The sequence below is a fragment of the Amphiprion ocellaris genome, chromosome 20 (assembly GCF_022539595.1).
Source record: "Amphiprion ocellaris isolate individual 3 ecotype Okinawa chromosome 20, ASM2253959v1, whole genome shotgun sequence".
Lineage (NCBI taxonomy): Eukaryota > Metazoa > Chordata > Actinopteri > Pomacentridae > Amphiprion > Amphiprion ocellaris.
In genome coordinates, this window is record NC_072785.1 from 27,855,532 (window position 1) to 27,882,185 (window position 26,654).

General features: G+C 37.3%; 2 protein-coding genes across 2 annotated transcripts in view; both read right to left on the bottom strand.

Moving 5' to 3' along the window:
• The window catches only part of atrn (attractin), a 205,906-nt gene extending 195,364 nt beyond the window's left edge, over positions 1 to 10,542 (bottom strand). The window contains exon 1 of the mRNA XM_023271357.3: positions 10,057 to 10,542. Coding sequence (XP_023127125.1) covers positions 10,057 to 10,295 — 239 coding nt within the window. The 5' untranslated portion in view covers positions 10,296 to 10,542. The remainder of the gene's footprint in view (positions 1 to 10,056) is intronic.
• A 3,644-nt stretch (positions 10,543 to 14,186) lies between these two features.
• The window catches only part of eif2ak3 (eukaryotic translation initiation factor 2-alpha kinase 3), a 47,385-nt gene continuing 34,917 nt past the window's right edge, over positions 14,187 to 26,654 (bottom strand). Inside the window, exons 13-18 of the mRNA XM_023271362.3 lie at positions 25,168 to 25,720; positions 23,773 to 23,946; positions 22,122 to 22,295; positions 21,876 to 21,977; positions 20,109 to 20,171; positions 14,187 to 16,530 (exon numbers count right to left, since the gene is read on the bottom strand). Coding sequence (XP_023127130.1) covers positions 16,348 to 16,530; positions 20,109 to 20,171; positions 21,876 to 21,977; positions 22,122 to 22,295; positions 23,773 to 23,946; positions 25,168 to 25,720 — 1,249 coding nt within the window. The 3' untranslated portion in view covers positions 14,187 to 16,347. The remainder of the gene's footprint in view (positions 16,531 to 20,108; positions 20,172 to 21,875; positions 21,978 to 22,121; positions 22,296 to 23,772; positions 23,947 to 25,167; positions 25,721 to 26,654) is intronic.

Here is a 26,654-nt window from a genome sequence, read left to right on the forward strand (position 1 = left end):
CATCGCTTTAGAAAAAGTTTGTTAAAATGGCAAATGTAAAAATAATGTTCTAAATTTGGCCAAAAAAAATATGTTTTTACGCTTACTGGAAGTGGTTTTTGAAGTTTTTTGAAAAAAAAAAGATGCACTTGATGCAAGATGTAAACAATACTTCTGATTATGTTATGATCATTAAAAAAAAGTGAAAAAACACCACAGCAATGTATGGACCAACTTATAGCACCAGGACCAACATAAATAGCAATTAATTAGTTAGTTAAAATGGCAAACTTCAAAATAAAGTCCTCAATTTTGCAGTGAATTGATTCGCAAAGTTGCTGCATTTCAAAGATCGCCTGTGAAGTTTTTCTTGGAAACATTTTTAGATTAGTTTTGCAGGGGCATTGCTTTGTCGGTGTATCACTAGAGGCGTTATTTTCTTTGTTGATTTATCTTCCGTCTATTTTCCTGATTAACTGATGAGTTGTTTGGTCTTTAAAACGCCAGAAAATGGGAAACCGCACATTAGACTCCAAAATATCCTCAGATTAAAACTCAAATCTGGATCTCCTGTCTTAAATGACACCAGAGCACGTTGGCCTGGTTGTGCCCTCCTCTCCTTCGTGTTGGTTTTGGCCCTCACGGCGAGCTGGGACTCCATTTTGGCACAAGAAACGCTGCCCACCGAAGCTTTGTATGGCAGCATTGTCTGTATGCTAAACACGGCCTCGGAGCTCAGACTCTCCCCGACAAACCATCACCTCTGACCGCGTTAACAAAATAACACGGTGCCGACTCCAAACGTGGCATCACAGAGCAGCGACGTTTACCGTTCCACTTAAAGATAATTAGCCTGACGCGGCGAGGCGGCTACAATATCGCTGATAAAGCTGCACTCTGTGGCACGGCGGCCTGTAAACATTATCCAGCGAGTCGGCGGCCTGTTGTGTTTTGAAGTGAAGTTCAGGGTCAGACGGAGCAGCTCTTCTCTCAGACAAGCCGCCCCACAATCTCTCTGACAGCGCTGACAACTCCTGCACAACACAGCTTCAGAACCCAGACGAGACGGTTAAACGCTGCTCCGATGCCGTTAAAAGTAGCCGGAAAGGAGGCAAACTCAGCACAGACGCAGTAAAGTTCAGCTGTAATGACGCCCACAGGGACGGCAATGCACGGATTTGACCCATCGGTTGGCGCCGAAGGAGAGTCCGGAGGGAAACGGGAGCTTTAACGGCAGCAGGAGCACGTCTAATACCACATAAGTATGCATATGCACAGAAAACTGAAGGACAAGGAAGCGTTTGCTTAAAAAAAAAAAAAAAAAAAAAAAAAAAGCCCCAAATCCTCACTAAAACTGCTGCTTTTTTATATACCAGTCATCTCTAGGAATGTTGTCACATTCATGAGCAGACTTTAAATTAAGGCTAGGACCCGACCGATATGGATTTTTTGAGGTCGATGTCGAATACGATATTTGGCAGGAAAAAATACAGACAACCGATTAATCGGCCGATTAATTTAAAATATATATAATGAATAAAATAACTTCTTTTTTGGTCCCTTAATGCTTAGAACAACAAAGATGTGAATTACAGGCAGAACATTTTACTGTTTTAAAATACGTTGTCCTTTAGTATTTGTTTAACTTTACAACAGGGAGGAATTTTCAAGTACAAAAACATGCAAGAAAGCATTAAACCTCTGGGAGATGATATAACCTTAAAAGAGTCAATTTAGAAATAAGTTATGAAATACATCTGGGCTTGTACTTCTTGTTGCAGCAAAATTAGAGGTAGGTTATATATATATATACACATATATGCTGTATATAAGCAACATAATGAGTGAAGTTACTGTAAAACATTATTTCTGCAGCCTTCTGATGCCCTTTAACATTAAATCACATTTTCTCTACTCCATTATTTTCTTTGCCATGAAGTCAGGACTCATATGAACCAAAATAAAAACCAGAGACGCCTTTCTAAGATGTAAAACACGTCATCTTTGACAGAGTTGTATTTTAAATATATAATGGTGACACTATGCTAGGCTGGCATAACTACAGAGATGTTATTGCTAACATAAACAGACAGGAAGTAACTTAAGCTAGGTTAGCACAACTTTAGCAATACAAATGAAAATGATAAAAGCAATGAAGCACATGGCCTCATCATGACACATGGCAAAGACAGTTAAACTGAAACGGGAGACATGTTGAGTCATTGTTAATTTCACAACGTGGTTATAAACTTGCCTGTTGGCTCAGCCCACTCCTGTAATGTTGCCTGGCTGTAGCTTACTCCTGTATGTTACTGAATGGAATCAGAAATCCATGTATTGGACAAACAGCACAAGGACACCATTCTGCATGACTCCGACACTTAACAGTAGGGCTGCAGCTATCGATCGTTTTAGTAATCGAGTATTCTATCGATTATTCTGGCGATTAATCGAGTAATCGGATTCCGCACTAGCCATGTGCGTTCCAGCATCAAAAGCAGAAGTGAGCGCACTGTGCAACAGAAATAACCGTCCTGGACACATATATAGTATATTACAGGGGTATTGTACTCACTGCGCACAGCGTCACAGTAACCATGACAACAAGTGGACACTATGTCAGCTGCCTGCTGACGATCACATGATTGATCCCATTACAAATCAAACACTGCAGATTTATCAGTCAGAAATTATACAAGGACTGAGAAGCCTCCACGGAGTACTGCGCTCTGCCTGCAGGTGTGGACTCAAATGCAGCTGGATCTTTCTAAGACCCGCCCCCACTCTACTTCCCATTGGTTAGTGATATTAGTTTGGTTGAGAGCTAAAGCTGCGTTCCCCTCATTCCATTGGTAGATGAACTCGATTCGCAATGTAGTCCTATCTTTTTTTTTTTTTTTTTTTGAGCCAAACACCGGAATTCCGACACGGTGCCTGAATGCTGACAGAAAACATACAGTGAAGATACGTGTCCACTATATGCATTTTTCCCTCATGTAAACGCGCCGCATCTGAAAATCGCATGAATGGCGGGCAGGCACGCGTCAGCAGGCCGCTACGGGGTCACGTGACCGAGCTGTCAGCTTGACAGTCCAGCAGATGCGTCAGATAAACACAGCGGCTCGGCCACAAACTTTCTCCTTTATTTCAAAAACGCATCAGGGAAAAGTATTTCTGAAAGCATTTGAGGCGAGAAATAAGCTGTGTAGTAGTTGAATCTGTCCTTGTTTTATTTCACCGACGGCTAGTTTAGATGAGCGTTTAGACGGCGGACTGGTTGGGCACTCCTGCCGTAAACAACAGAAAAGCTGCGCTGGTTAAAATACAAGCGTCCCGTCAAATTTAAGGACCCAGTTTGTATCAAATGAAGCCTGTCCGGCCTCGGACCACGGTCCATCATTTTATGACCTGGGGTCAAGCATGTAGTTGATTAAACGAAGCCTCAGTTCAGAGAATTTTGCCTCGAGGAATTTTAGTATTCGAATTACTCGAATACCTCGAGGAATCGTTTCAGCCCTACTTAACAGCATTTACTGTTTTATGAGAAATTAAGAATATATCAGTGTTTATTCGGCAAAACTCTGGACGATGACGATTATTTTGAAAAGAGCTCTAATCAAGCGATTTAATCGACCGGCTGATAAATCGCTCAGGCCCTAATTAAGGCTGCACCACATTTCATTCCAGCATCATCATGCTCCCTAGAAAATACGATACGAAGTACGACAAATGAACATTTCTGGAGCTTGATGCAAAAACAAATCTCACACAGTTCTAGTTTCTATCACTAACTGACAAGACAAATCTCTCTTATAACAACTTTTACTGCAATTTCAAGGTTCTTGGATGGACTAAGCTGTATTTTTTTTACTTTATTCACAAGATTTTGTCGACGTGCACAACAAAATGAGTGAAGTGTAGGAGATAGGGTTGCAAAAAGAAACATCTGTTGTACTGAAACACTTTGGCTACAGAAAGTAAGATATATAAATAAAAAACAGGTACTCTGACAGCTACATCTTGCAACTGCAGCCGCAGACAGGAACACGACTAATTTGTTTCTCCATTTAAATCCAACACCACAAAACTCTGCGTGTTGAAGCCAGATCTGAATTCCATCCAAAGCGCGAAACTATTTTGAACATTTGTCAGCCAGATGTTCCAAACCGTTTGCATTCAATAAAAAGTCATTTTTCAGCTTCTTTAAATGATTTTTTTCTTCTTGACGCAGCTGCAATCCCCTACAAAATCACACAGATCATTTTAGGATGATTAAATCTTTCCACATAGAGTTTTTTAAGTCATCTAGGGGGGATTCTTGTACATTTTTTCTTTCATTTCAGAGAAAACTAAGTATTTCAATGCCTAAACTGTGCAGCTCAGCTTTAAATCAACCCACATTTGGGAGCAGCTAAGGCCGCAGTTTATTTACTCCAGACAGAAGACTTACTATGATTTTTATCTTGAAGCTACAACACAGTGACATGATTCTCTTATGCATACCCATAATGCAAACACATGACTGCGACTCTTGCACAACCTACACTGCACTTTACTCCTCAGTGTTTATGACTTTTTATGGTTTTAAGGAAAGTTTTTTTAGCGTGTTTTGCTGATAATGTGAAACAGTCATTTTAAAATTCACTGCCAAGTCTGTATGAGAAATAAAACCTTAATAAAAGTTGAAAACAGGATCAAACCACCGAGCTTATCATTAATTCTATCAGGTTTTACAAGTCTTTTTTTTTTTTTTTTTTTTAAACAAAAAGGCAAATCTGACAGCCTTTTCTCTTTGTTTTATCATTAATAACTACTCAAAAACAACAACTGACAGGGGAATCGGTGATGGAGATTGTTACCTCCTCTGGATGAAACCATTATTGGACAATTTTTGAGTCATTTTGGACAATTTTCTTGTCAATTTCAACAAGTTTTATGTCAGTTTGGATAATTTTGTGTCTTTGGGATCATTTTCAAGTCATTCAAGTCATTCTGGTCTAATTTTTCATAATTACAGATCATTTTTATGTAATTCTGAACAATTGTTTAGTCATTTTGGACAGTCTTTGAGTCCTTTTCAAGAAGTTTTAATATCAGCTTGGATCTTTTTTCATCATTTTGGATACTTTTTCTGTCTTTGGGATCATTTTCGAGCCATTTAGGACAAATTTCATGTCAATCTGGACTAATTTTCTGTAATTATGGATAATTTTTAAGCCATTCTGAACAATTTCTGAGTCATTTGGGACAATTTTTGAGATATTTTGGACAATTTTGAGTCATTTTCATCAAGTTTTATGTCAGCTTGGACCATTTCTCATCATTTTGGATCATTTTTGTGTCTTTGGGATATTTTTCGAGTCCTTTAGGACAAATTTCATGTCATTCTGAACTAATTTTCCGTGATTATGGGGTTTCAAGACATATCCCATGGACTTCAAAAGTCCCTCAATTAAATAATTGAGGGACCTGGAGCTCAGCGGCCTCCATTTTACCTGTTCACTCAACAATCGGCTATGCTAATGAGGAAACAGCCTCTGCTTCCCCTTTTTTCCCCCCCTCGACCATGACCGACTTCTGCATAACCCAGCAGGCCTCCCACTGCCTCGGCTTTATGACCTGGCAGGCCGGCACCAAGCTGAGGCAGCACGTCACAGTATCACATTTTTAAAAAAGCAGATAGATTTCCTAAAAAAAAAAAAAAAAAAAAAACGGGCACGCCTCGACAGATGCCTTTTAGCTGCACAGACATGCTAGCTCATCACAATGCTGGAACAAAATCAGCATGCTAGCGACCAAAAAAAAAAAGAAGGAAGGATAGCGTTACAGTTTGAGAAACAAAAATGAATGCATGCAGAAGCTCTAATTAAGTGCATGTTTGCGTGATCTTGGCAGGGTCCCTACACAAAGTGGCCGATAATGCAATCATCACTGACTTTGTCTAGATGAAGCCGTCATCAAGTGCTGCAGAGCAAACGGCGGTAATGTGAGTTGACACTTTAATGGGAAGAGAAAACGAGACGAGCAGCTCAGACTCTCTGAATATCCCTCATTAATTGCCGTTTTACAACTTCCAAATTGCGTATGTGTGTCGTGTCACTCCTGGTTTAAACCGGGGTGCGGACACGGTGAAAGAGGATGCGCTGCTGGTTTTATCAAATCTTCTTCTTCCTGCCACCTGTCCGATGTTTCCACGGGTTCGGCTCGTAAAAACATAAAAGTGCTTTTCATGCGCTTGCTGCATACTTTGACCCTGAGCCGGGCGTCGGTTACCTTTACCGGGTCAAACTGCATCCACACCGAGCTATCCAGACAGCTACTGTATTTCAGAAGAGTCCTAAGCAAAGCAGGCGTGTCTGCAATGCTGATAAAACTACAAAAAAAGCAGTCAGTTCTCTCCTCTACGCTCCCCACTGAGATCTCCAGCAGCCACCTTGTTCAGCGTCGGAGACTCTGCCAACTTGTCGCCCTCACAGATACAAGCACAGGAATCGCCATGTGCTGCAAAAACCAGAGATAAATTACCTGACTGGGTAGCATATATAATAATAATAATAATAATAATATAATAATCTAAAAATGTGCCATTTCAACTCTGTTTCACTACTCTCATTGGTCTGGCAATGGGTAAAAATGACCTAACAGGGTTGAATATACAGTAAACAGAGGGTACGAGTGAGCACAGGATGGTTACATGTCAGATTTAAGGATTGTTTTGGTGTAAAAATGCCAATTGTTTTACATCGTTTGAAGACAGATTCACTGTCTAGCTCTGTTTTATGTTATTTTCAATTTAACAGCTTTGGGTTTAGCGTAACAGCTAGATAAGATCTAAGGATGGACCAATTATCAGGTCCAATCTTCAGCATTTATACAATTCACTCCATTTTTTTCCCCAATAAAATAATCTAAAAACATGCTATTTTCACTCTGATTCACGAATCTTATTGCTCTGGCAATGGGAAAAAATTACCCTAACAGGGCTGAATATAAAGTAAACAGACTTTATGAGTGGGTACAAGGATTTTGGGGTGCAAAAATGGTAATTATTTTACATCATTTGAAGATACAGATTCACTGTCTAGCTCTGTTTTGTGCCATTTTCAGTTTAACAGCTTTGGGTTTGAAGCTTTTAGAGCAACATCTAGCTAAGATCTAAGGATGGACAAATTATCAGGTCCAGTCTTTTCTATTTTCACTCTGATTCACTCGTTTCATTGCTCTGGCAGTGGGAAAAAATGACCCTAACATTGTTGAATATAAAGTAAACAGAGGGTATGAGGGGGTACAGGGTGGTTTCATGTCAGATTTAAGGATTTTTGGGTGTAAAAATGCCAATTATTTTACATCTTTTGAAGGTACAGATTCATTGTCTTGCTCTGTTTTATGTAATTTTGAATTTAACAGCTTTGCATTTAAAGCAACAACTAGACAAGATCTGAGGATGGACCAATTATCAGCATTTTTAAAATTGATTCCATTTTTTCCCAATAAAATAATCTAAAAATGTGCTATTTTCACTCTGATTTATTACTCTCAAGGATCACCATGTGCTCTGGAAATTGGACAAAAAAATACCTAATGTAAATCAGTGTTCACCTTTAAATGCCTTGTTTTGTCAACCTAAAGATGCATAGTTTACAGCCTCAGAGGAGGAAATAAAACACAAAATAATCAAATTTAAGAAGCTGAAATCAGAAAACGTACACTGTTTTACCTTAAAGATAGTACTAAAACTGATGATCAACATAAATGTTGGTTAATTTAGCAGTTGACAACTATTTAAGTATACAGGGTTGAATATAAAGTAAACAGAGGGTGAGTAAACTGTGGTTACATGTCAGATTGGCTAGCTAATTAATTAAATTTGAAATTCATTTAAGCATTTTTGGATATAAAAGATCAATCGCTCTACGTTTCTCGAAGATGAGGATATAACGTCTTTCTCGGTTTGATGATATTTTGAATTTAAACCTTTGGGTTTGTCAAATAAAAGCATAAAACGAGATGACATCTAGGGATTGACCAAGAATCAGATCCTGTCTTCAGCATTTTTTGAAACGTTTCCTGATAAAATTATCTAAAAATGTGCTGCTTCTATCTAAAATCACATTTTCATTTCACTTAAAGTTTGCACAGGTCCAATTAAGGCTGAGCAAATAATTTAAAAATTATAAAAATCACAATATGGCCGAGTGTAATATCCACATCAGTGGAGCTGCAATTTTTCTGATAAAAACATTTAATTATGATTATAAATGAAGTATTGTGGTGCTACAGAGATGTAATCACCTACAAATAATGTTCTCCAAATGTGAGAGATCATGCAGGAACCACAGGAACACAAGGACAAGCTTTCACTTTCCCTTCCACTATCCATGTACTGCAGTTTTCAAAATCTGTTTAAAAAAAAAAAAAAAAAAAAACAACCTAAAAATGTCATGTTTTGTGGAGAATTTGGCCCTGCTTGCTTTTTTAGTTTAGTTCATTTCATTTTTTAGCTTCTCTGTGTGCAAATGTTCAATCAAAACAACTCCCCCTGTCATTATATCGAGGGGACACCAGTGCTGCATCCTGGGCTAGCTTCACTGAATACGATCATGATTGGTTTAAAGAAAAATACAAACAAATCACAGAGATGTTCCCGCTGTAGCAGAATAATGAGGTGCAGTCAGATCATTTTGTGCTGCAGAATTGGTCACAAAAATATATTAATACATATACTACAAAATCAACCATGTGGGTTCTACCTACAGCAGAATAATAATGAGGAGCAGTCAGACCATTCTACGCTGCAGAACAATCTAACTATGAAAGACTAAAACAAATGCAATATGACATTATTTTGCATATTGTTCAGAAAGCTGTAGTTCTTGTTTTCAGTCGACTCTACTGACATGTTCTGGGTCACTCTAATATATTGAGGCATTTACTACAAAAATCAAACATGTCAGTTCTACCTACAGCAGAATAATGAGAAGTCAGACCATTCTATGCTGCAGAATGGTCTATGTAAGACTACAACAAATGCAATATGAGTTTATTTAGCATAGTATTCAGCCCTAGTCCTTGTTATCTGTTGACTCTATTGACATGTTCTTGGTCACTATAATCTATTAAAGCATGCGCTACAAAAATAAAACATTTCAGTTCTACCTACAGCAGAGCAATAATGAGGAGCCGTCAGACCATTCTAGTCTAATTATGCAAGATTAATATAACTGCAATATGACTTTATTTTACACATCATCCAGCCTTAGTCTTTGTTATCTGTTCATCCTATTGACATGTTCTTGACCCCTTTAGTCTATTAAGGCATTTACTACAAAAATAAAACAAGCCAGTTCTCCGTATAGCAGAATAATAATAAGGTGCAGTCAGACCATTCTATGCTGCAGAACAGTCTCACTATACATGACTAAAATACTTGCAAAACTGTTACTGGTCATTCCTCCTAACATCTTTTTAGTCTCAAATATATTTATGTGTTTACTACAAAACTAAAACAAGTTAGAATAATGAGGAGCATTCTAGTCTAACTATGCAAGACTAATATAATTGCAATGCAACTTTATTTTGCACATCATTCAGCTGCAGTCCTTGTTATCTTTGGACCCTATTGACATATTTTTGACAATTATAATCTATTAATAAAATAATAAAACATGTCAGTACTTGTTACAGTACTACTATGGGTAGTAATACTTCTAGTCCAAGCCTTGTTGACACTTTGATGGGGTGATGTCACTTGGTTGGATCCTGATGCAGCAAATTAGCCAACACTGGTCACTAATATCAGTTAGCTTTGAGCTACATACACTCCGGTATCTCTGCTAACCTGTACTGCATTTAAAACCCGGAGTACCGCGTCCTTGTGGTACTGTTTAGCAGTACCGGTAGTAGTGGACCGGTATGCCTCAGGTGTGCTCTGGTCTGCTCACACCGACTCCGGAGCAACAACCCGGGCTGTGAACTGGCAAACATTTAGCATAAAACCAGCGGAGACGGAGGCTCCGTCCGCCGCCGCTCTGACCGATGAAAGCGGCTCTATCCCGGCCGTGTGTGAGCTCACTGTACCTGAATCTCCCTCCGCAGTGCTGGCATTGGTCCCCGACCCAGCCGGGGAAGCACACACAGTTGCCAGTGGCGGTGTTACACTGGCCGTTCATACACGGTTTGTCGCATTCCTTCGCCTCGGTGACGCCGGGCAGCCCGGACAGCAGTCCGATAACCGACAGCAGGAGCGCAGTCGTCAGCATCAGCAAGCTCCGGCCGCGGCCAGAGCCCGAGCAGGCCCGCCGCGTCGCCCCGTACATTCTGTCACAAAAGATGGCTGCTTGGAGGCAGGAGCTCCGCTGCTTCGGAGGCGGAGAGCCGACGAGCTGTCCGCTGGAGCGGCTCCGTTAGCCTGGCTGAAGGCGCCGAGTGTGTGGGGGTGACGGTGAGTGTGTTCGCTGACGGTGGTGGACTCCGGTCGCTGGTTTACATCTTCCCAGCGGTTCTGTTTCCCAGCGCCGCAAAAAGCCGCATATTGACGTCCAGAAGTGACGCAAAGGCGACGGAAGTGCGAAACGGCAGGAGGCGAAGCGCGAGCGCTTTAAACTTTTATTTTGAAAAGTGGGAGGCAAGCAAGCAAGCAAGCCCCGCCCCTTTTCAAAATAAATCTTCAGCTGACTCCGAAATTAGATTCAATTTTAAAATAAATACACACATGAATAAATAAATATTCATTTAAAACACTGAAATAACCTCTAAAATAAATAATAAATACTCCTTTAAAATATATAAACGTGGCTGTGAAATAACCTCTAAAATAAATAAATGACACAAAATAATATACATTTTAATCAATATTGACTAAATACACACATGAATAAATAAATATTCCTTTTAAAATGCATAAACATGGATATAAAATAACTTCTAAAATAAATGAATGAAGCAAAAAAAATCTGAATAAATAAATGGAATAATTTCATGAACAGGTTTTTGTTTTTGAAAACTACCCTTTTAAAAAAAAAAGAAAGTACTATCTATTATCTGGACTTTATTTATTACAAAAATATGTGTTAAAATATGATTTGGGGAGCATTTAATATTCATTCAATTCATTCAAAGAAAGAAAGAAAGAAAGAAAGAAAGATTTATTTATCAAATATAAATGATAAATTTATCAACTATTGAATTAAATATCATTCTTTTGCATGGAATGTAGTTTTGTATTAAATTAATATGTAAACAAACATAAAAATAAACTAATTAATTAAAATGTTCATATGAAACATAAAATTGGAATATTTATGTTTACATTTATTCATGGACTGATTGCCTAATTTATTTATTCCAGGATTCCATTCATTGTCATTTTTATTTATTTCACTGAGATATGTATTTATTTATGTATTTATTATTATTGAATAAAATCAGATTGAATGTTGAATATTAATTCAGTAGTATTCAATATTTACATAAATACATACATAAATAAATAAAAAGGACTGTGGAATAAACCCTAAAATAAAAACACAAGGAAATAAACATATAAATTCATAAATACATTTATTGAGGAAAAATATTATTTATTTCAGGTGATTTTTATTTGATAAAACCCCTTTTTCAGGATCAAATCAAATCAAATCAAACTTTATTTATATAGCACTTTTCATACAGTTAAAAATGCAACACAAAGTGCTTTACAACATTAAAAACATTAAAAAGAAGAAAACCCGTCCCTCCCTCCATATATACATATATGCACACAACTGCAGGAGCACGCACACGTACACACGTCCACACACACATACATACACACACACACACACACCCATACATACACAGACACACACACGCCCACAGACACACACTTCCACCACTGACAGTAGGGAGACATGGCATGGCACTGACGATTGTGGAAAACGCCTCCAATTGGGGTGTATTTAATAGCCATTTTTATTTATTTCAGTGTCACTTTAATACAATATTAAATAAAATAATAATAATACATAAATATTAGATTAATGTTATGAAATAAATAAACATGGCTATGTAATAAATGTTGAAATTAATAAATGAGGCAATAAACTTTTATACAAAAATGTAATAAATACATAAATCAATGCAGTTTTTTATTTATTGTAAAGGGACATTTTTTTAAAGGACTTTTATTGAGTTCATTTGAATGTTTATTTATTTATTTATTCATTTATTTATCATATTTATTGTCAAATAATTGATTTTCCTGTAATTTTGTGTCCATGTTCTAATGTTCCATCCGCTGTTGGAAGATGTTTGATATAAAAGAAAGACTTAAAATACTATTTTGACACATTTGCACTGCATTTCCCATGATGCTTTGACAGAACACCTGTTTCCATTCTGTTAATATCCATGGCATCTCTAGTTGTTTGCATTAAACACCAAGGTTACTTACTGGGTCTTTGGCTTTAACTTTGTTTCAAATCTGGAACAGCTGCTAAAGATCTCTTGTTTTTTGTTTGTTTTTTAATTGTTGATGAAACTCATGAGACAACTGAATTTAAATAACATGAGATAAATCCACTCAGGACACCCACCTGTCTGAGGTCACGCTGTAGTCATTCAGCCTTTTGAGTCTTTCTTTTGACTGCAGGTTCAAACACAAGCTGATAAAAACATGTACAGATTCCCTATTTACATACTGTCTATGCATTTCTCTGTGGCAGTAATGCGAAATATTTAAATCACTACAAAATCTTTCAAACACTTTGTGGCCAGTAGGACTACTGGGATTACTGAGACCACTGGGACTACTGGGACTACTGTATGTGGCCAGAGGACAGCTGGTTGCACTGTTAAAACGTCTGTATGGGAACAACAACAATATTATTACAACTATTACCAATACTACTACTACTACTGCTACTAACAATAATAATAATATTAATATTAATAATAATAATAATAATAATAATAATAATAATAATAATAATAATAATAATAATAATAATAATAATAATAATAATAATAATAAGTAAAATATGGCTAAAAATATAAGATCACACATTTTAGTAGTTTATTGTATCACAAAATAATAATAGTAACAATAATAAAATAAAAAATAATAAAATAAATTAATAAAATAGTAATAATTCTAATAAAACTAATAATAATAATGCTAACAATGTTGATAATAATAATAAGAATAGTAATAATAAATAAATGAATAAATAAATAAATAAATAAAATAGTAGTAGTAGTTACCCTTAATCTAGCTACAGTTCCATAACTATATTTTTAGTATTCAGAATTGGAGAAAACACTTATTTAAATTGTATTAAGGCAAACACTTTTTTCCTAAAATTGCATGTATAAATGCACAAATGAGCTAATATCTACTAAAATATTTTTCATCGCTTGGTTTTTTATTAGCTCATTTTATTCTTTTATACTTTAGTTACAAATGTGTTTATTTTATTTATTTACTATTATTATTACTTCTAGCCTTGTCTTCATGGTTTAATCCTCTATTTTCTTTTATTATACTTGGTTTTTTTGCTATTTTATCTGTTGTTGTGTTGATTTATTTTGAAAATCTTTTACATATCTAACACTATTTCTCCACTTTTGCCTCTCTGGTGTTTTTTTTTTTTACTTTTACATTTATTTTAAAACTAAGAAAAGTTAAGAAAAGTCTTTAAAAGATTAAGAAAGCACCCTCCACCTTTTGTCCTTTGAAAAACTTCTTTTTAAATAAAGTTGTAAAATACTACATCTACTACATATACTTAATCTGCAGTTTGAACCTCTATCTTCTTTCAATATACTTGGTTGTTTTTTTTGTTTGTTTTGTTTTTTAGATATGGCATTTTTTGTTTTGTTCTTTTATTATTTTATCTGGTGTTGCATTGATTTATTTAATAAAATATTTCATCATATTTTTCCTTTATTTCCCCATTTTTGTCTCTCTGATCTTCTTCCGTTGTATCCTCTCTTTTTCGCCCTTTAAAAGGGTGCTATATGGAGTAAAATAAACACCTAAATGTAGAATTTGGATATTTTCTTTTCAAAAAAATCTGAAAGACGACATATAATTAAAGCTAAATATCTCCTAAATAAGAAAACTGGTGGATTACTACCTTTCTAGGACACATTATGTTGGTTTTTCCTTTAATTCGTCCCCCTCCCGCTGCCCAGCAACCCACAGACTGCACACCAAGCACACACAACTGTACAAATGGTATAGAACAGTTTATTAAATTTAGACTTATAAGAAGTCATCATATTCCAACGCACTCCAATCGCATGAAGCGCATTCGTAATAACACCAACCCAAAAAGGATTGATCACGGCATCGGAACATAAATAAAGCAAATAAACATATTTACAATTCGACATGGCCGGAGAGGGGAAAACGGGGAGTTTGTGCACGAGAACACGAGAGGAGCTCAAAGTGGTTGATTCTCTGGGGGAAAATCTACCTGGACGGCGGGAGTGGAAAAGAGGATGAACACGATTTAACAGAGTGTGAGAAAAACCTACAGCGTGAATCAGGCTTTCTTGGTTTCAGAGTCTGATAATACGCTAGAATCAGTAATGCTGTCTGCAGTATTAATGGAACAAACATGACCAACTATTTACTACTGGAGGTGGTTAAAGGTGTGGAAGTCGCCTTCTTCATTATATCACAATTCTCAGATTTCTAGAAAACAGAGGACGAAAAAAATCCTTTTTAGCTACGTTTGCGGAACCCTGAATCCAATATCAAGTTCATTAATCACAATTAAGTATCAAACGTTGATTCTAGAAAAAGGTTTTTGTACATTGTCGAACCTTCACGGGTGATTTGAGCGTCCACATTTTGCTCGTTTTTGAGGATTTGTCGTAGAAAACCGGACGCGGAATCGATCGATTTACAACATTTTTCGTTGAGCTGAACATACGAAACATCTTACAGACTTTACAGTGATCCAAAAAAACCCCTGCAGAATAATAATAATAATAATAATAATAATAATAATAATAACTCGTCTTTAAGAATAAAAACAAGATCCTTAGAAAAAGTACAATCATCGAAAGCACGTTACAATTAGAAAGTTCGTGCGGTCGCGTGACTCTCCCAGCACTTCTAACGCGCATAAAACGACGTTTACGCGGCTCAAAATAACCAACGTCAGGTCCAGGTTCCTCGGTTAAAGAGCGTCGAGGGGTTAAAACTTAACGGGAGAGCTGCTGACCTCACTCTGTGTTTTTTTTCCGGCTGGATGATGGATTCCAAAAAAAAGTAAAAAAAAAAATCCGAAAAAGTACACTTAACTGACTTTCGAATGGCACTCTGGTTCCTGTCAACAAAAGCAAAACACTGAGAATACCTTGGGGAAGAGGTCACTGGACTGTAACATTCAGCTATCCGTTAGCGGCAGAGATCGCCTCCTCTTTGTTCTCACAGTTTAGTTATCTTACAGTCGCCTCGTGGAAAAGCCATTTACAAGCAGCGGCGCCTTACAGTATGTACACGGTTGATCTGGGGGGGGAAGGGGGTATAAACGAGGGGTCTTTAGATTATTTACAGAGAGCAAAGAGGAGGTGTTAGAAAAAAAAGATTGAGCACCTCGGAGTTATCATGTAAAATTTACACACAGGATAAAGGAAGAAAAACAACTGCGTCCAAGTACTGGCTTTAAAGGTACACATTCACCCCCGTCACTTCCTGTTGTCATGCAAATAAAGACATGAGCATTCATTCAGAGGGACTCACAGGCCCCTTTCTAAAGGCAAGTCATATCTGGTCTCAATACGTCACCTTCTCTCGTTTAAGAAGAAAAAAACAAACGTAGGAAATAAAAGAAGGTCTTTTGCTTTTTCTTTTGGTCTCCCAAATCAGGCATTATCGGGCGTCGGAGCACCGTTTTAGTGCTCGCTAGTCGACGGGATGATCAAGCATCAAAGGCCCCTTGGAGTGTCCTCTTGGTTTTGATACCTGAGGTGTAGCGTGGATGAGTCGGTGAATGAACACTGGCTGAATGTTGGGGGGGCGAAGCAGCACGTCGGGATCAAAAATCGGACTCTTAAAAAAGAGAAACTGCAGGATGAAATGAGGAGGTAAGAGCTCAGATTTTCCCTTAAAAACACCCGCTGAGTCTGGTCGTGGACTTTCCGGAGCAACTGTTAAAAGATTCGGAGAAGCCGGGCGGCATAACGGCATGAGTGTGTCTCCAAACAGAGCCGCCGTGAGGGACTTTGTGCGGCTCTCTAGGCGGTTAAAGTGGTCCTATCTGAGGCAGCGTGGCGGCGGCGGGGCGGAGCGGGGCGGGGGGCGGGGCGGAGGTGTTTCTTCTGGGGAAGAACAGCGGGGGAGGGGGGGAGTGGTCACATATTGCATGATGGGATTGTTCAGGTAGTCGACGTCTGGCGCGAGGGCCGGCCCATGGAGGAGGCGCTGTAGGTGCGGGAGCGCTGCCTCACGGCCAGGCGGAAAGGCAGCTCCAGCTCCTGGAAGAGGGGCGTCCCGGTGATGTCGGCCGCCTCGGGACGCTCGCTGGGGCTCAGAGACAACATGCTGCGGACCATACTGAGCTGGAGACACAAGAAAAACACACAGGAGAGCATTACTACTGATATTTATGTGGCATTTTAACATACTGTGCTGCTAAGTGAACGTTCCAAAGCATTTTAACATACTGTGCTGTTGTTTTTGCATGGTTTTTTTTACGTTATTTGTGTTCTTGCAATCTCTATTATATTTTTTTAGTACTTTTTAACCCCCCTGTTGTCCTCATTTATGGGCACCAAAAAATATGGTTTCCTTGTCTGAAAAAAAATCCAAAAATTCAGTAAAAAAAATTCCCCAAATTTCATAACATTTCTTTTATTCCACCAAAAAATATTCAAAGATTTCCCAAAAATGTTGAAAATGTGGACATTAGAAGTTTCACTGTGAAAATATTTTTTCCACATTTTCAAACTTTAAAACGGGTCATTTTTGACCCGCAGGACGACACGAGGGTCAAAACTTTTCTTGATTGTTTTCTTTTCTGTGACAGCTGTAGAGAACTTTTTCTATTTAGTTTTTTTGTGCACACAGATGCACAGACGAATGACAAAAAAAGAAATCATGAATGTTGAATTATCATCCACTATTTTAACTGCTTTCTGCATCAAGTCAAGTCCCATTTATTTATAAAGCACATTTAGAACAACAGGAGTTGAACCAAAGTCCAAGTATGACGCATAAACACAACGACTAAAAAAATTTATCTGAATAAAAACACAATAAACATTAAAGATTCAGGAAGTTTTCCAGTGTTTAAAACCAGCCTCAGTTTTTCTTTAACTTATTGTTTTTACTGATTTTAGTTAGTTTCTCACACTAATGGAGATTTTTTTTACTGCTGTTTTATGAAGTTTATTCATTGCTCTGTGGTTGTTTTATTTTTCTCTACCTGCACAGGAACAACAGATGCTAATTAGCTGCTAGCTAACTCTGTAGCAAGTACCGTGCATTTCCCCTGCAGAAATACACTAATTAACTTTAGGGTCCAAAATACAGATTTTTTGAAGCACTGCTGATGTTGTTTTACTTTAAAAACAATAGGTTTTAAGCCTTGTATTGTTTTGTTATGAACTGTATATATTAATCTGTAGCTGTTTTCTTTTTCTGTACCTGCACAGATGCTAATTAGCTGCTAGCTAACTGGTGCAATTACATTTTAACTGAACTTTCTCTGCAAAAGTAAACTAAACTAACATTTTTTAAAGCACTGCTGATGCTATTTTATTTAAAAAAAAAACACTGGGTTTTAAGTTTTGTATTGTTTTACTGTGAACTGTATTCACTGCTCTGCGTTTTATTTTTATTTTTCTGTACCTGCACAGAGATAACAGATGCTAATTAGCTGCTAGCTAACTCTGCTAGTGCAATTACTTTTAATTCTGAGCTTTTCCTGCAAAAAAAAAACTAAACTAACAAACTTTAAGGTCCAAAAACATAGATTATTGGAAGCACAGCTGATGCTATTTTACTGTAAAAACACCAGGTTTTACGTTTTGCATTGTTTGTGTTTTTTTTTTTTTTTTTTGTACCTGCACAGGGACAGCACATGCTAATTAGCAGCTAGCTAACTCTACTAGTGCAATTACTTATAATTGTGCACTGTCCCTGCAAAAGAATAAAGACAAAGGGGGAAAAAATGAATAAAAATAAAACTTAAAGATGAAATCAGGATGAAATCAGCTCTGCTTTCTGCCCACGAGTAGAGGTGGCCTTCAGGAGGGACATAAAAGTTGCTAAAGTCTCAAAAGTAGCTACTGCAAAGACTCAATCATCTCATTTCTGTGTCCAGATCTTGGACCATTTGGAGCTTATGGTTGGTCAACTTGAGTTCTCTAACTGAATATATAAATGTTCTGATAAATACGGTGGTGCCAAACCTTTTAAAACCTTCAAAACAAGCAAAAAAAATCCTAAGAAATAATCTCAAAACCGACAGGAAGCCAAATCAGACAGGTCAAAACTAGCTTTATGTCACCACTCTTTTTATACTAGTGCAAACTGTGATTTCAGTAATAACAGAATGGAATAATATGTAAAAATACTCTGCAGAATAAACACAATAACACACTCAATGCAACACAACACAAGCAGTAAAGTGGTCTGGTGGGCTGAGAGTGTGAGTCGCAGAATCACAGATTACGCTGTGGGATTATGATAATCTCATTACAAAGGAAACAGGTAAACAGGGTAATATAGCCGACGGCTCCACAATCTACAGCCGGATGCCTGGCATGGAACTGAAAAACACATAGAATATAAAATAATTACAACATAGGAATAAAGCTTGTTCATCAGGGATCCAGAGAATCCTTGGATTTATATTTAAGATCAAAACTTTAGCTCTAAATTAGTCAGATTAATCTCTATAAGTAATGATGCTGTAGCTTTAATTTGTTTGAGTCAGATTAAATTCCGTAATTTATAAAACTAAGAGTCTTAGCTATATTATTACATTAGTTAGGTTATTCTTCATAATTAAAAACACTGTAGGGTCCCAGTTTTAATATGTATTTGTCACATATATCAGTATGTGATATGATTTTTGTAGAGTTTTAATGCATAAAATGTAAATAAATCAGGTAAAAACACACCATAAATAAGCTTAATATTCAAACTTGTTTGGTTAATTCATAAGGCTAATTATAATATTTTCACTAGAATGCACTTTTTAAAATGTGCTTTATACAAAAAAACAGTTGACTTGGTGTGTAAGTGATTATTTGAACATATAGATAATATTGTTGCATAAAAATGCAAGAAAAAAATAAGATCAGCAATAAAACTCTATTAATCCTGAAGCAAATTCTTGTGCCAGATATTGATCAGAATAAAACTAAATGACAAAACATAAGAAATACAGTGGTTAAAAAGTAGAAAAGTATTAAAATATAACTAAAATAAGGCCAGAATAGAAGAGAATAAAGTAATACTAGCCAATATACTGAGATATAAGATGGTATTTGCATATTTAACTCCATATTCTGTGGTTTTGGAAGCAGTAAACTAGTTTTAATATGTATTTTTCACAGTAAATCAGTATTTTTAATGCTTAAAATGTAATTAAATCAGGCAAAATCGCACCATAAATAATCTTAATATTCAAACTTGTTTGGTTCAATCACTTTTGTAAACGTGTTTTATAAAAATGGCGACTTGATTTGACATGTAAATAGTTATCTGAACATATAGATAATATTGTTATGAAGACAAATGGAAGAAAAAATAAGATAAGAGATAAAACTTTATTAATCCTGGAGGAAATTCTTGTGCCAGACAATGCTCAGAAACGAAACCTAAGAAATGCAGTGTCTAAAAAGTAGAAAAGCATTCAAATTTAACTAAAATAAGGTCAGAATAGAGTAATACTGGCGATTAAACTGAGCTCTAATGATGGTATTTGCATATTTAACGGCATATTCTGTTGTTTTGGGAGCAAAACACCCGTCCTAATTGGATTAGAGGAGCAGCTCGACTCACCCAGTGGATTATGTTGGTGCGGACAGGTCATTTAAATCCGTCGTTATGAGAACAAACCCTCTGCTGCGTGTTCGTGCTGCAGTTTGTGTTTGTGGCCACTAGGTGGCAGCAGACGACTACTCACCTCCTGCATGTTGTTTTTGGAGAAAACCTCTGGGAAGCACAGCGCTCTCACTTCTGTCAGCGTCTGGAAGCAGAAGGACGTAAACACCTGTGAGCTCGCCGAGGCTTTATCAGCTCCTTTGTTACCGAGACAAAGACTTCACGCTTGATTGCGACCGAGAGAAAACCTCGCTGAGAAAACTAGCTCTTAAAGTGACTGTAATAATCCTATAAATGACAACAGCAGTCACGTTTTAGTTTCCTCAACACAAAATAACAGAACGAAGTGAATAAGAGAACAGACAGAAAGATAAACAGCCTCAATAAACACCAGCTGGGATTCTTACTGAAGCCAAAGATGACATCATATCATTTAATTTTTTTAACAATCTTTGAAATTCTCATCAAATTATGTCTAAATCACTTCATAAAACTTCAGTTTCAGTACATGCTGCGTGTTTTATTTGATCCCTGTCAGCCACAGATTATTTTCAGAATAATAATTTTACTTTCCAGCTGTTATCTCTAAATTAAAAGTGACATCCATCCATGCTTTATCTCGTTTTTTATTCAGAACAGTCAAGGTTATATAGATTTTCCATCATTTGCTATGAAAACACTTCCAGATTTTTTTTTCATACATTCTGTAATATGAAATTGTTGTTTTTACAGGCATCTCATCATATAGTGCTGAAAATAGAGATGTGTTTTCATAATTGTGTCAGAAAAAATGTCTAGAACAAGGATGTCCAGCTCATTTTGGTTCAGTTTGATCTCAAGTGGGCTGGATCAGTTTTTACTATATGATCAAAACGACAAAAGCCAGATTAAAAAAAAGACAAAAAAACAAGACAAAATATTGCAAAAATGAGACACAAAAGGTCAAAAAAATGAGACAAATGACACAAATAAAACAAAAAAGTGACAAAAAATTAAATAAACAAGTTACAAAGTAACAAAAAAATGGATAAACGACAAAAACGAGACAAAAACACAAAACAGCACGTAAAACAACGAATAAAGCAAAACACAAAATGACAAAAATAAGACAAAATATTACAAAAATGAGACTCAAAATGGCAAAAGAACAATGATCTAGTATTTTACTTTATGATCAAAACAACTTGTCATGGTCTAGAAATTGTTTAAAAATTTTAGTTTTACAAAAATTACAATCTGCAGTTAATGTCTTCTCTGGAATTTTTACTCTTTGAGGGCCGGATTGGACCCTCTGAAGGGCCGCTTTTGGCCCGCGGGCTGCATGTTTGACACCCCTGGTTTAGAATGAAGTAAAATCAGAAGAATTGCTCAGAAATATGTTTGTATTTAATCCTTTTATTCACTGAAGCGTTAAAGCGCAGTAGCCTACTTTCAAAAGGGGCAAACGAGGCAAACGTTTGATTAACATATCACAGCACAGACATGTTAATATGTATGCAATGCATAAATATTAACATATCTAGATGTGTCTATGTGGTGATGAGTTCATGAGTAATTTAAAGCAGAGGGAGTGGAGATGAACGCCGTGTGCTCGCTATGATTACATTTGATGTAAAGCCGAAGTATTTTATTCTCGTCGGCACTTTATGGCACAGAGGAGAAAGTGAAGTTGTCGGAGAGGTCAAGTAATGCGGTTTTATTTGATATGCGCTACACGTCGCTGCAGTAAATAGGAGAAAGGATGTGAGGCGCAAGAGAAAATACAGTCAAACACAACGACGCTTTTGGGATTTAAGGAGAGAGAAAATAAATAAGATGTAATGATGAGCCCATGTGTTTGCTGACTCACCCTCACTCTCTCCATCTGGGTCCTGAACGGATACAGCAGCTCAAACAGGATCAGACCCAGAGAGTAAATGTCCACTTTGTGAGAGTACGAGTTCCCAGAGAGCTGCCAGGACAGAAAGCACACAATTAATGACTGTTTTAGAGGCAGGATGCTCATAGTTTCACAAGACTTTCAGATGAAAATCAGCACACTTCTACAAATGTTTGGTTATTTGAAGGTAAATGTGTTGTTCTTGCGTCCGCTCACCTGCTCGGGGCTCATGTAGAGTTTGGTGCCCACCTGGCCGGTGTGCCGGGTGAGGAGAGGCGCCGGCGTCAGAGCGCTGGGCTCGTCCTCGTCCTCCTCCTGGTCCATCGCCGTCACCAGGCCGAAGTCTCCCACCTTCACCACGTCGTCCATGGTGAAGAAGATGTTGGAGGGCTGAGGGAGGCAGACGTGGTGGCAGGTTATGTTACGAGCACCAAACCGAACATTTAATCAACTTCTAATTTATAAAAATGCAACAAAGGCTGCAATGTAGCTAGTGTTATGCGTCGTGTCTGACCTACTGTGTAAAACTGTGTTGACAATAGTTTTAAAAATAGTTTCAGTCACAGTTTTGATGCCAGCAAATCTATGACATCAGTAAAAACTGAACTGAAGCTGGATTTAAAAACTATGCATCTCAATTTATTTGCCAGAAGCATCATAATAAAATGTTTTCAGGAAGCTACTCGGCCAAAAACCAAACACAAAATGCATTAAAATATTCAGTGTTGGATGGTGCATGCAGCTATTAGCACAAACACAGTAAATCATATATATAGAGATCAATAAAGGGCAATTTTGCACTTCTGGAGCAAGTGATCGCTTAGAATTTATAAATATTTTTGAAGGATTATAAGTGAATTTGTTGGATCGTCCATTTTTATACCAGGTACTTGCTCTGTTTTGACAAATTCAGGTTGTTTTCTTCGTGCTACAGTCATAGTTTTGATGTCACCTCATGCTAATGATTCACCACGTTGTAAATCTATTACAGTTAAACTGAACAGAAGCTGGATTTAAAAATCTCAATTTATTTGCCACAAGTATCACAATTAGATAGTTTCCTGAAAGTGTTCGGCCTCAAAACCAAACACAGAACACATGAAAGCTGAAAGAAATAGTTCAAGAAGCGGTCTTAATTTAAAAAGCATTTCAAAGAAAGACGGCTTGAAAAATATAATATTGTGGAAGAGTAATGTGCTCTTGGAATTTCTAAAGAGACATGAAAGTAGAAGGTTTGATGTAAACAGGAAACAGTAAGATGTGAGACGTACAGATGCGTAGCTGGTAGGAGCTAATAAGTTAAACTTCATACTACTTGTTTTCACGCATTATTTTAGGCTTTGGATCCAGTTTGGTTGTTTTGTGTGTTTCATTGTTTCTTTTTTGTCTTTATGATACTATGGCATGTCTAGAATATATCAAATAAATAAATATTCAGCAGCTGACTGAGCATGCAGTTAATACAATAAACAGTAAATCACATAAATATGGATCTAAAAAGGGGAAATTTTACACATCTGGAGCAAGTGATACCTAAAGTAAATCTATAAATATTTGTTAAGGTTAATTAGTGAATTTGTTAGATCATCCATCTTTGTGCCAGACACTTAATTTCACCTATTTTCTTGTAACTTATTCTCAAGTTTCAACCCTGTATTTTTGATTCCCAACAGGGACAATAATTGAGTAGCTTCATAAAAGCCTCTATATATGATTTAAGGTGAGAAGACAGGTGAATGTGTCTTTCTGCTGCCGTCACAACACCAGCATCAGGTTTGTTCTTGTTTTCCTTCACAGTCTTTGTCAGAGTGAGATACTGTTAAATAATTAAGGTTACACAGGGTTTTGTCAGTGTGTTTGCGTTCACCTTGAGGTCCCTGTGCATGAGCCCCTTGCTATGCAGGAAGTCGACGGCCTCGGCGATCTGGACGAAGATGTCCAGACACTGGTTGTGCTCCCTCTGCTCCGGCAGGCAGCGCTGAGCCATCCAGTCCTTCAGGTTCTCCTTCCTGCAGAGCTGCATCTGGATGTACAGGTACACCTGGAGACCAGGGAACAGGGTTCAGTACGGTACACGTTATGTTTGAATTCAGCATTTGACTGGAACTGCTACAAGAAAACAGCAAGATACAAAAAAAGATCAGTTATTTGTAATGAATAAGGAAAAAATGAGAGCAACAGACCAAAAAACATGTTTTGTGCGGCTGCTTTACATTTTGGTACATGTAGTTGTTGAAGCGCAAATCAAACCACTGAAAGCAGCTCGTTCTGTTTGATTGTAAAAGTAAAAACCTACTAAGATTTTTACTTTTCATGCTGAGTATCACCAAAAAAACAAAACAAACACCATTACTATTTCCGGTGGATACCAAACAAAGAAAAATCCACCTTCAAGACACAAAGCGTTTAAGTTTTAGGACAGATTAAAAAAAACAAACAAAAAAACTTGTCTGAAGGTTGGCTGATTACTCTTTTAAGCTACTGTTTGTTATTCCTTTAACCTATTGTTTATTGTTCTTTAACCTACTGTTTATCACTCTTTTAATTTAGTGTTTGTCACTCTTTTAACCTGCTGTTTATCACTGTTTTAACCTATTGTTTATCACTCTTTAACCTACTGCTTATTACTCTATTAACCTACTGTTTGTGCTCTTTTAACCTGTTTCTCTGATGGCCCTCAATATATTTTAGAATCAGATCAAGTGTGTTATATTCAGAATCAGAATTTAATTGCTTTCGTTAAAGTTGCACCCATTCGAAGTCTTAGAAATATCCCAGGACACAATATAGAGATAAACATAAGTAGAAGAATATGCCATAAAAATGTAAACTTAAGTAGAAACAGAGTAGGCATAAATGCAAAATGTGCATTTCCCAGGAAAATAAAATCTAAGTATACAGTGTAATAAATAGTGTGTTATTGTATAAAGGTACATAATTATTGCACATTAGTGAGTGTTAAGTCAAGAAGTAAAGTGGAAAATGAGATAACTGCTTGCACTGAAATATAATGAGTCCAGTCTGAGGAGTTAATGAAAGTACTGTAAGTTCAGCTGTTTTTTTTTAAATGGTAGATCAAAAATCTGAAAATTCTGGCCTCAGATTCTCCAGTGCGGATTTAACATAAACTGTCTGCATTATTTAAGGTAACAAAAGGGAAACTCACTCCATTAAATACATAAATACAGTTAAAAAAATTCTTCCACTTTTAGAAAAAAAATGAGCATAAATCATACAATTATCGTGATGATCATTGACTTACCTTTGGGGAGGGCTGGACTCTCTGGGTGGGAGGCGTCGTGGGCAGAGCCAGGGTAAGTGAGGTCGGCCGGGGAGGAGAGGATGATGAAGGTGGGACGGTTTCCTGTCGTCTGGTGTGTGAGGAAGACGAGCTGTTCTTCTCCGTCGTGGTGCTCGGACTGGCTGCGCTGGAGTTCGTGTCGGCATCGGCGTCCCGATCGCAGCCCGAGTCCTCGAACACGATGTCGAAGGAGGAGGAGGTGCAGTCGCTGGGGCCTCGTGGGGGGCAGAGCTCGAAGGAGTGGGGGGTGTCCGAGGCGTCGGGGTCGGCCTGGCTGTCCCGCTCGGACATCAGGCTGTCGTGGCCGAGCAGCGGCTGGAAGGACAGGTCCCCGTCGTCCACGCCGAAGCCCACGTTGCTGCCTCCGCTGCTGGACAGAAGAGCTCGGGCATCGACGGAGGCGGACAGGACGTCGCCTTGAGGCCCGGAGACAGGAGACACCGAGCTGGACACAGGGACTTTGACTGACAGCGCCTCCATGTGGTCCAGGAAGCTCATTGGCCAGTCAGTGGTACTGGAAGAGGAGAAGGAGAGTTGTTGTTGTCGTCAGCACTGAGATAATCAAGAAACAATCACACAATATTACAAATGACGAATACAACTGTATAAATGTGTTTTAAACATAAAACAGGTTCTAAATTACTTAAAGTAGTAATTTGTAGCAGTAAAATAGTCACAAAATGTAAAAAAAAAACAGAGGAAAAGTTGTGCAAACAGAGCAGTTGATGTTTTTAGCATATGTGCATTAGTGCATGTTTGATTCAATCTGTCATAGCAATTAAATCCAAAAAGGTCAACAAACCAGGCATTAAACTTAACATTTAAAAAGGGCTGCAAAATGTGTAAGTTTAGCATCAACATTACAGTGTGTGCATGTAAGATAGTTGCAGGAAATGCAATGTAAAGTAAGGCAAATTTTATTTTTTTGCAGCTTAATACAAAATAAAAATTCAAACACTTCTCATTTTCCATGACTAATCTACAAGAGAAGTCTGTCTGATAAAACATAATTTACTCTGATTTAAATCTGATACAGAGTTGTTGTTTTTCAACTTTATTCTGAAGACACTAGGCTCAAAATGAAGAACAAGAGAGAAATTAAAAAGAAAGATTTTGATGCAAAAAGACAAGCAGCATCTGTTGTAAGTAAATATTTCAGCTACAGAAAAGTTAATGTTGATCAAAAACAGCTACTCTGTCTGCAGCGCCTCACAATCGTATCCACCAGACAACATGATTAACTCCTTTCAGCATTTCAATCAGCACCACTGAGCTCTGTATACAAAGTGTAAAGCCAGATCTGAATGCAATAAAAGCAACAAAAAAAATACTACTTTGGCAGCATTGCACCACATGAGAAAGGAGCTTTTGTCAGCTTTATGTAAATTATTTTTCACTTTCGATGCAGATGTACTCTCTTAGAATCTCTACAATTCTTCTAGAATGCT